Genomic DNA, 10,911 nt, shown 5'->3' on the forward strand with positions numbered 1-10,911 from the left:
TCTAAAATATCTGAGGCAATACCAAAGCACAGACCGTTGTCTTTCCATTACCATGTCAATCAAGGAAACTCCCATTTGAGAATGAGTCTTTAACCTCTTGAAGTACAGTCATTTTATATGAGGGTGCTATTTGGGACTAGTTGGGTTTTCATCCTCAAAAAATGTAATTCAGCAGCTAATACATTATCATTTTGTAAGTAGTGCCTGTGTGAATTCTGTTGTTGCTGCAAATTAAAATTCTCTGATGAAATAATTTTGTAACTCGCTAAAATGTAAAATCATAAGAAGAATTTTGTTTTAATAATTGAAAATGCTCTCAGTGCCCTCCATAATGTTTGGGACCAAGACATATTTTTTTGTTGATTTACTCTGTCCTCCCCAGTTTTACATTTGCACTCAAACAATTCACATGTGGTTAAAATCCTGATTCTCAGCTTTTATCAAAGGATATTATCACACGCCAGCGTGACACCCCTGGGAGAGAGATGCGGCAGTGCTGGGGAACACCACTGGTTGCCACATGAAGAGAGAGAGAGCGCACCCACACAAACATGAAATCCAATAAACCGCCAAACTAAAACAACAAGCTAAAATAACAAAGACAAAAATAACCAAATCTACAAAACAACTTTTCAGCCGTTTCTGTTCTGGAACGTTCTGCTCAATCCTGGGTTGTGTTTCCCGGTCACAGACGCCCACTGGGAAGAAAGCACACTATAAATACCTGGATTAATTATTGATGCACTCCAGGTGCATGTGCCAACTTAACCAGTAGGTGTGGCGTAGTCCTCCAATTGCCCTGAACCTCTCCCACAAACCGAGCCCTGCCACAGATATTTTTATACATTACAGAACTTTTTTATACATAGCCCCCAGTTTCAGAGCACAATAATGTTTAGGACAAATGGCTTCACAGATATTTCTAGTTAGTCAAGTGTGTTCCATTGTTTCCTTAGTGCAGGGATAAGAGAAGCTTTTGTTTGCCTTTGAAATCTATTACAGACATTTGTCAACATGAGGACCAGAGTTAGGCCAATGAAAGTCAAGGAAGCCATTATGAGTCTAAGAAAAAAGAAAAAACAGTCAGATATACACTACATGGCCAAAAGTATGTGGACACCTGACATCCAACATTTCATCCAAAATTATGGGCATTAATAAGGTGTTAGTCCAAACTTTGTTGCTATAACAACCTCCACTCTTCTGGGAAGGCTTTATACTAGATTTTGGAGCATTGCTGCAGGGATTTGCTTCCATTCAGCCAGAAGAGCATTAGTGAGGTTGGACACTAATTGGGCAATTAGGCCTGGCTTGCAGTTGGCTTTCCAATTGATCACAAAGGTTGGATGGGGTTGAGGTCAGGGTTCTGTGCCGGCCGGTCAAGTTCTCTCACACCGATCTCGGCAAAACCATTTCTACATGGACCTTGCTGTGTGCCCGGAGGCATTGTCATGCTGGAACAGAAACGGGCCTTCCCCAAACTGCTGCCACAAAGTTAGAAGCGCAGAATTGCCTAGAATGTCATTTAATTAAGATTTCCCTCCAGTGGAACTAAGCGACCAAGCCCCAGACCAAGGGGTGTCCAGATACTTTTGGTCATGTAGTGTATAAGCCAAGCCTTAGGCTAAACCAAAATCAACTGTTTGGAACATCATTAAGAAGAAAGAGAGCACTGGTGAGCTCAGTAATCACAAAAGGCCTGGTAGGCCAAAGAACACCTCTACAGCTGATGACTCTTCAGGAGGCAGGCATGAATGTGTCAGTGACTACAGTCTGCAGAAGACTTCACAAACAGAACTACAGAGGCTACACTGCAAGATCTGAACCACTAGTAATCATCTGCTGAAGAGAAAACTAGCCCCCAAAACAAGTAGGAGATGAAGATGGCTGCAGTACAGGCTTGGCAGAGCATCGCCAGAGAGGATACTGAGCACCTGGTGTTGTCTATGTCACAGATTTCAAGCAGTCATTGCATGCAATGGATATGAGGCAAAGTACTAAACATGACTACTTTAATTTGCATAACATTATTATGTCACAAATATGGTGCTGCCCTGAAATGGGGGAGGTGTTATGTTTAAGAAGTGCTGTAATTTCTACATGGTGAAACCTAAGCATATAAAAAAATACCCTTAAAAGCTGACAAGGTGCAGTCTAGTACTGACTATCATGGCAGACAGAGACCAGAGCTATTTATTTAACATTTTAAATAGGACGTTTATTCCCCAGAAAAAAAAGAACCAAAAAGAACCACATGCGCATTCTTATTAAAAGGATATCCATGTATGCACACTCACAGTGTACGTATATGCATGTATACATAGAATTTATATAGAAATACTAATACATTCAGGGTTACACTTCAAAAAAATGTACAGATATGCCAACATTTTTTTTTTTTGAGGAGACCTCCATTTGTACCTGGTGTGCTGCAATGTGCAGAATGTTCATAAGTGCAAGTCCACACATTCCTAACATCATAAATAATAAATTATACGAGACTCCTCCAGCTCCCAGGTTCTTGTGGGTATGTGAGCCACTGGAGTCGCAGGTAATGTGGCAAAGGTGAGGCGAGGCTTCTTCAGGAAAATACAATGCCTAGGTGCAGAGAGGATGGGGCAGGCACCTTTCTCGCTCTCAGGAGTCCCACACAACTTGTATGATGGTCCTCAGGATGAACAAATACTTCCTTTCACATCATATGCCCAACAACTAACTCAGTGAGTTTAAGGAGTGTAAGCTTCTTCCCCACCCCTCCATTCTCATCTAGCCAAAGCTGAATTTATTTATGACTGCCCCTCAGCAGTTCTGCATCAGGAAGAGAACCAGCCTTACTATGGTGTGTGTGCACGTGTGTGTGTGTGTGTGTGTCCTTGTGTGCGCGCGCGTGTGCTGTTGCGCGCACGCTTGTGTGTGTGTGCGCGCGCGTGTGTGTGTGCGCATTGTTTATGCATGTGTGAATGCATGTCAGCTCCGACCCCTTGTATTCTCCATATAACACTGTATTCCAGACCTCTCCCTATACTCAGCTGATAAAGTGCACAAAGTCCCTGAGCCAAAGGCAACAAATAAGCTTCTGTCCAAGATATTCAAGTCATCAAAAATGTGTATCAATAATTCTATGACAAATGTACTGTCATGAATCTGAAGACTAAGTGCTTCTAATTAACTACACCATATACACGCTCATGTATAAAAGCATGTATCCGGTTAGCCAAACAGTCAAATAGCTAAGAGAAAAAAACTAATTTTTGTGATTTTAGATTGCTGAATGTTATGTGATTGTTATTTATCAGGTAAAACATCTTTAATGTGTTCTTCCGAAAAGGTATAATTGTGGACCTATTTACAAAGTAGCTGGAGTGGAAGTGGCCAAAAAGAAAGAAATATTGTAAAAAGTTACTACTTTATACAACAGTTACATACAAGCACACATACACATACGTGCACTTACACACACATACACACACATACAGTCACATACACATACACACAGAAATAAAAAATAATAATAATGATATATCAGGAAAGCTAAAACACTATCCCAGATATCTGGAGAAGGTTCATGTTCTTTGTAAGCTTGGTCTAGTTTGTTGGTTGCTGACCGAGTCAGGTGTGTCCAAAACATTGCTCCCCCAGCAAGTAGTGGAAACCCAGGCGGAGATATCTGAGTTTTAGGTTTTCACTGGTGAACCTGAGCGAAACATTGTCATATTTGGTGAAGGAAATCATCTTATGGTCCCTTTGGGAATTTTCACCATCACAGTCATCCTGGGAGCGGAGTTGAATGATAGTCTGGTTAATACCAGGCCACTCCAGGATGAGGCTGCCGTTGAGCTCCTGGTTTTCCATGTACACAGAACAGGCAGACACGTGGACTACATAGGGCCCGCTGCACTGGAACGAGACCGTGGTGTTCCCTTTTCCAAGGTCCATCTTGTGCTTCCAGTGTACCCTGAACTTCAGCTTTTCCATTTGCTGCCTCACCTCTGTGCAGAAAGGCACATCGCAAGGTCACAGGCAAGCAGGCAAACAAACAAAATCCAGAACTTACTCGTGTAAATGCTAAATAAGACCTGAAATCCCACAAAGACATGAGAAATGATAACCTGAATAACAAATGTATGTACTGTACAGATAAATCCATAAATAAATACACTGTTTTCTTGTCATTTGGCTGCAGGAATGCATAAAGCCAGTATGCTTAACAGGTTATTGCATTTATATGTAAAATAATACTTACCTCCCATTACTTCCAGGTATATACCAATATCCTTTCCCTGACAAAACAGAGCAAAAAAGAACATAAAATGTTACCAAAATCAACAAATAAATATTCAATTAACTGAAATATGTATGGTAATATTATATCACATCTTCATTCAAAATTGCTAAATTCATACATGAATACCTATAACTCCAGGCCTGTGACATAAAACAAACTTATATATTTATATATTGATATATTTATATATTGATAATACTGAATAAAATTGGAAATGTTTCTCTTTTAGTTACATTTACAAATATGTCCACAATGCTGAAATAATGAACATAATAGCAGTACACTAATATTTTTTTTATATGCACAAGACATTTCTTTCTCACTAGTTGAACAGTGTGTTGCTCAATGTGAATATGAATGATCACATCATTCAAGAGCCCACAACGACAGACTGAGCAATAGATGTATTAGATGATTTTCATGAATAAGAACAAGAGGTGTTTGACATTGACACTATCAACAGCATCTGAGGGTATTAGACTGTCTAATCAATAAAAGCTTGAAGAAGTGTATATGGAGTGTTACTGACAAGATAGTGGGGAAAAAAGAGTTAAAGCAGTTATGATTTTTTTCTGCATTGGAAGGGACTTGCTAATGTAATTGTCACTGAAACAGAACACAAGATGGAGGAAAAAATCTCAACACTCACCCGATTTAATTTCCATTCCTGCAAAGTGAGACACAGTTAGAAATTGGGCAAAATAAAAGCAACTCAATGGCAAGCTTTTTAGCCTGCTATAGTAGTGAACATGATGGAAGGGACCCCCTCACTTGCTAATGTAATTGTCACTGAAACAGAACACAAGATGGAGGAAAAAAACTCAACACTCACCCGATTTAATTTCCATTCCTGCAAAGTGAGACACAGTTAGAAATTGGGCAAAATAAAAGCAACTCAATGGCAAGCTTTTTAGCCTGCTATAGTAGTGACCAGATTGGCCATCAAAAAAAGAGTAAATCAGTGATGTTCTATGATTTGTATATTAGACTATACCTACACCCTGGAAAGTGTTCTTGATCTGTTCGACACTTGAAAGCGTTTTTTCTGTGATCCACTACAGTGGTCTTACATGGACTACCAGGATGCTTGGTATTGCTGAGCTCACCCAGGCATTCTTTCTTTATAACCAGTTGATTTTGACGCACCTATTGGCTATGTCTCTGTTGTATTCAGATTTTTTCAAACATGTGATCGTCTGCTTTACTGGCATTGGCACTTATTTAGTCCTCAAAATGCACATTCTGTCAACTCTAGACTTTTTGGTAGCTTTCTTGAGCACAAGCTAATAATGCAAAGACACACACCTGCCCAAGAAACAGTGGAGCAGCAAACTGTCCAGTTACTTTTGCTGCCTTAAAATGGGGGGACTATGTATAAACAGGGCTACAGAGATCAGCTGATATGGATGTAAATATACTAAACTTAACGCTGATGGTTTGCTCTTTACCCTCATAGTTATTGTTTTTTTCACATCCAATCCAGTGGAGCACAAAGCCAAAATAAATAAATAAATAAATTGTGTCACTGTCCCAATACTTTTGCATTTAACCTATGGACATTTCATACATTTCAGATGCACATATTACAGACCCTTAAGTAATAACAGAAATAAGAATGAATATTGGTTAGCAAAAAGAGTTGTAAGCAGACACATCCACCTTTGTGTTAAAGGCCTATTGTATTTTAACCTATTTCACTGCCCTATCTATAAAATAAAACTGCATTAGTCTACCACACCATGCTCTTCTGGAAGGCAAAGTCATAAACAGCCCTGTTGACCTTTGTGGTGACAGTAAGCTGACTAACCTATTCTAACTTTTGCTTCTTCCATATATTACTCATGCTACCAAAATTGCAGATACCACAGCTGCCTCTGCATATTACTGTAAATATCTCCTCTCAAACGTAAAGCATTTTTTTAAATGATAAAATTAGAATATAAGATTTTACATTGCACATCACTTTACAAACTAATTTGTATGGTTAATTTTTCATATATTTCTTTCTTAAAATTTTATAGGTCAGTGGTTGGATGTACAGCACCACCTAGTGGTCAGCACTTCATCCATGCGTCTCCGTGATATTTCTCAAATGAGTTTTCAGATTTCAGTGGCAATGGCATCCAGTTTGCAGCCCAAAACACAAAATGACTCGAAAGAATCTTTACAAAATAAAATCTTTATAAGAGCTGAGAAAACATGTATTTTGGCATTTTACAATTACACTAAGAGCTACCATATGTAGAACAGAAAAAATTACCTAAAAGCCAACTTAAATAGGTGAGATTTTGGTAGGGTAATATAAAAACAGAATGATGCTTGTTTGTGTATTCAGTCTAATTAGGGTGTGCCAAATTAGGGTTGAAATGAAAAGGCTTATAGATATTGCTCTTGCCTGTTGATAGGCAAGACCAGAGCAAATTAATCTTAACACTTTGATTTGTAAATGCATCACTCCTAAAGTAGGTGTGTTAAAAATAACACATAACTTGTCATTTTAACACACTTCCACATCTCGTAAAGGGCAACGCATTTTTTATTACTTTCAACACAGTCTGTGTTAAAAAACGTCACACTTTGTAACGCACGGATTGTATATTTGTAACACAAAAATAGTAACTTTAACACAAAATGTGTTGGACGCAACACAAAGTAGTGACGAAGAAAGTGCGTTGGATATTAAGGCATCCTTTTTGAAAGCTTTTGCAAAGTAGCCTATATAATCTGTCCACCGTGCGATAGATCGGCGACGTGTCCAGGGTGTATTTCTGCCTCTCGTCCAATGCATGCTTGGATTGGCCCCAGCACCCCCGCGACCGTTGACCAGGAATAACCAGGTTCGACTTAATCTGTTCATTAGTGCACCGTCGTCGGTTTCTCAGTGGGTTACTTCTTGTTTCACAAGAGCAGCCTTGGGTATTTAGGCACACCATTGCAAAATCAATTAACAACAAAAAAGAATCGACCGGCATGAAGAACAGATGTAGGCGATATTACTTTAATATTATTTTATATGTTTTATATACTTTATTCCGTTTACCATGGGTAGGGTTCAGGTATTCATAACACCAATGTGCGCAATGATTGAATTTTCTCAGCGGGTGTAGCCAACAGTACAGGTGTATTCCTCGCATATTAGAAATATTGCTGTTGTCAAATTTTACATATGTTATCCTGTAACAATGAGCCTATATATAGCCCATATATTTGAATGTATAGTAATGGGCGCGTGCAAAGACTACTCACAACAGATTGGACGGTCCCCAGGCTGTAAGAGCTGATGGCGAGGCACAGGGTTGTTAGTAAGCTCTGTATGATACATGCAGCTGCAAGCCTGCTGATTCTATAATTCCGGCTCTTTCTGGGTGGTATCACTGCGTCGCGTTGTTTCTCGGCGTCAACATCGTGTACGTCCATCGTGTCACTCGCCCACCAAGAGCCCTGCGGGTTTTTATGTCCGATCGCACGAATGGGAGGAGTGGACTAAAAGAAATTTCCCTCATCCGAGAGCGGAGGTTGCATGATCATTTCAGTTTCAAAATTAATCAAAAGTGGATGGCGTCCAAGTGGACATGTTTTACATATTGACTTGCTAGCCTACAGGTATATAGTAGTTCATTAAAACATACAATAATCACATAGCGGTTTTGCAGCCAACAGTATAGGCTCCGTGTAATAATCATCTGACTAGAAGCAATTGTATGCTGCCCTGTGTGAAATAAGCATCACTGCTGTGCGTTGTTACGAGTGCGGGAAGACAGTGGAAACTGCTCTTAAACATCGCCCACACAAGACCTTTCGTATAGCCTGGAACGCACCGATCGTCTCAAGTGATAGAATAAGGTTTTCCGTTTATCACGTTGAAAACAAGGTTTTATACGCTATTTACACTTGATGTTCTAAATAAGTCAATCAAAGTATAAATAGATGTATATTGTGTTTCTTTTCGTTTAATCATATACAGGCCATATATTCTTCCTTTTAAATATATGCCAGTAAGAAGCGATTTAAAAAAAACTATCTTTACAAACAGGAATTAAGCATTCTGTTATATGGCACGTGGAAAGAAAAGTAAATTGTTGAATTAAATATACATTTAGAGAATGGGTGAAACATCGTTCCCTTCCAATCACAAGTCTTCTTTAAAGAAAGATTCAATTTTGGGAGGAAGTTGGATTTTGAAGACGCGCTGTTACTTCACAAACAATCATTATACTATACACAGATGAGTGTAGCCTACATGCAAGTCATATCTGAACTAGCGACTATCACGGTGCATCCCCGGATTTATGCGGTTGGAAATTACATGAAAGTGATATATTATTATTATTATTATTATTATTATTATTAATAATAATAATAATAATAATAATAATAATAATAATAAAGGTGAGGATTAATTGAAATATGTTTAATTTTCCGAACCCAACAGTATTAACCGTTAAGATTCTCGTTGACGTCCGGCACTCTGAATACCGAACACAAGTGCATCATCAACAATTAAACCACCTCACTTACGAGACATGTTAAATATTTTTATTTGAGTTAATTTGGTAATTATTATCAAATATATGAATTATCAATCAAATTGCCGCATTCGTTGATAGGCAGAGTAAACTGTTCAACCTTTATCAAAATGTACAACTCACAACCAGGTGAAAATTAAGAAATTTATCAAGTTACAACAAATATTCACGTCTAATCTAAATACGATAATCTATAGCACTTTAAGTCACTTTTATTACTGAAATTAATAATTTATGAATTGTATTTTATTATTCTTTTTTCTTTCACCATATTTAAAATTTTTGGCTGGACCGCAACAGCGGGCCAGCCCTACAAACGCGAATGTCTGTGACTGAGTGAGTGACTGAGTGAGTGATGAAGTTACACCATTGGTCGGCCGGATCACGTGTGTTAGGTCGAGCCATATACTAGGTTTTAACCTGGTCTTGTTAATCATAATGTTCCCTAAACCTTACTGTTATTTATCTTCATTGCTTTCAAATGGTATAGCCTACTATATTCAACCAATGCTATTAAAACTTGCCATCTGGAGACCTCGAGCCTGTATCATGAAGCAGGATTACTGAGTTACAATAGATGGATAACTACACCAAATAAAACCCAGAACAGCTATTTTTACTTCAGTACATGTTCAGTGCAGTCATCCAAGTTGATAAATCAATGACCACTTAACGACAGTTGAAATCAATGTCCTCCCAGTGTCATCTGTTGAATTCAGAATGGCTACTAGAAATGAACTTGTGATAGTTGCATTTTTTTTTTTTTTACATTTATTATGCTATATTTTAGTTTTTTAACCAGTGGGAAGTAGCCTGCACACACAAAATGTCTAGTTAACTGAGTAAAGAACTAGAGTAAAGAACTATTTGTTTTCCTAACACATGGAGAGGAAGGAAACATGGATGTCATTTGCAATTTATCCAAATACACACACAAAACAATGGATCAACATGTGCGATACAAAAAGAAAAAACTATGGTAAAATTCAGGCACATAGTTTAAACCTCAAGTTTTCATTTAGATTTTTATGCTGCCCCTGCTGAAAGCTATTTCATTTATTGTGAAACATGCAGTTGACATAACTGCATAAATAATTGATTATCCAGGGGATTGCACTAGTCTAGTGCCTATGGGGGACCCCATGAGGAAATGAAGCGTGATGCAAATTTAAATCCCTGAAGTTTCGCGTGGCCCTAATGATACCATTACAAATGACACAGTAACACCATTGCGATATACAGTACATGCATTATAACATGCATGTTAATCACAGTGTTATAAAACAGTCAGTAGTGTTTCATGCTGCTTGTGGGATTTGTAAATATAAAGGCTCAGAGGTTGTCAAAAAAGATGAGAGGTAACATTCTGTTTGGCAGTTGTGGGCTAACAGTAAACACTGGTATGTGCTTGAAAATTGCATTCTGGGACTAGTCTCTTAACTAGGACGAGAACATGAATCCACCCTCCGTTGGCTCATTTCCCTGACCTTTACGTTGGCTTGTTTTAGTAGCGAAAATGTAGAGAAAGCCATAGAGTCATTCCTGGCATGACACAAATAATGAAACTTCATTTCACTGATTGGTCAAAATAGAAAATAGTGACAGCCAGAGATGATAAATATCTAGAGTTTGAAAAGTTTGCCACCATTTACCAGTGCCAGATTATGATTTCTCTAAAATTTTGTCATTGTACCACTTTCAAATTTCCACCTCTTTACAAGTTGGATAAGGATGTTCAAACAAATTATTATTAGCACAGCATTGCTAGTAAACAAGGGCATCTATTCTTACGATGCAGTAATGAAGTTACGGAAGCGTTATAGGTAAGGTCAATATTACTTCTCTATACAGAGCAGTAATATTCACCTTATATATTTTTTTTCATGATTGCAACCTATAATTAGGATGTTCCTTAAATGCGTGTGTAACAATAGCCCACTTTACTTATTTTAGATTACGCCACTCCCAGGAAGGTGAGAGACTTTTAAATTGGGGAAGTACTTCAGTGACCAGGGTACATGCAGGACATGAACACAGAGGTAGGCAGTAACAATCTTTATTGTACAATGAATTGGAAACAGTAAAGGGGGGGGGGGGGGG

General features: G+C 38.3%; 1 protein-coding gene across 2 annotated transcripts; it reads right to left on the reverse strand.

Annotated features, from left to right (window-relative positions):
• Positions 1-2,222: 2,222 nt before the first annotated feature.
• On the reverse strand, positions 2,223-7,955 carry LOC118226233. Of its 2 annotated transcripts, XM_035415693.1 has the most exons (5): positions 7,532-7,955; positions 5,118-5,135; positions 4,935-4,952; positions 4,244-4,280; positions 2,223-3,989 (listed from the first exon to the last, which is right to left on the reverse strand). In XM_035415693.1, the coding sequence occupies exons 1-5, from the start codon at positions 7,700-7,702 to the stop codon at positions 3,610-3,612; spliced, it is 624 nt and encodes a 207-aa protein (XP_035271584.1). In that variant the 5' UTR covers positions 7,703-7,955; the 3' UTR covers positions 2,223-3,609. The 2 variants fall into 2 exon arrangements, with proteins under 2 accessions (XP_035271584.1, XP_035271585.1); XM_035415694.1 differs by lacking the exon at positions 4,935-4,952.
• Between the last annotated feature and the right edge of the window lie 2,956 nt (positions 7,956-10,911).

Source organism: Anguilla anguilla, chromosome 4 (genome assembly GCF_013347855.1).
Source record: "Anguilla anguilla isolate fAngAng1 chromosome 4, fAngAng1.pri, whole genome shotgun sequence".
Lineage (NCBI taxonomy): Eukaryota > Metazoa > Chordata > Actinopteri > Anguilliformes > Anguillidae > Anguilla > Anguilla anguilla.

Excerpts from the sequence above, each read along its gene's own strand:
- LOC118226233 (XM_035415693.1), bottom strand. The coding sequence starts at position 7,702 with ATGGACGTACACGATGTTGACGCCGAGAAACAACGCGACGCAGTGATA. Across the intron at positions 3,990-4,243 it reads ATACCTGGAAGTAATGGGAG|AGGTGAGGCAGCAAATGGAA; the intron begins GTAAGTATTATT and ends CTTTCTGCACAG.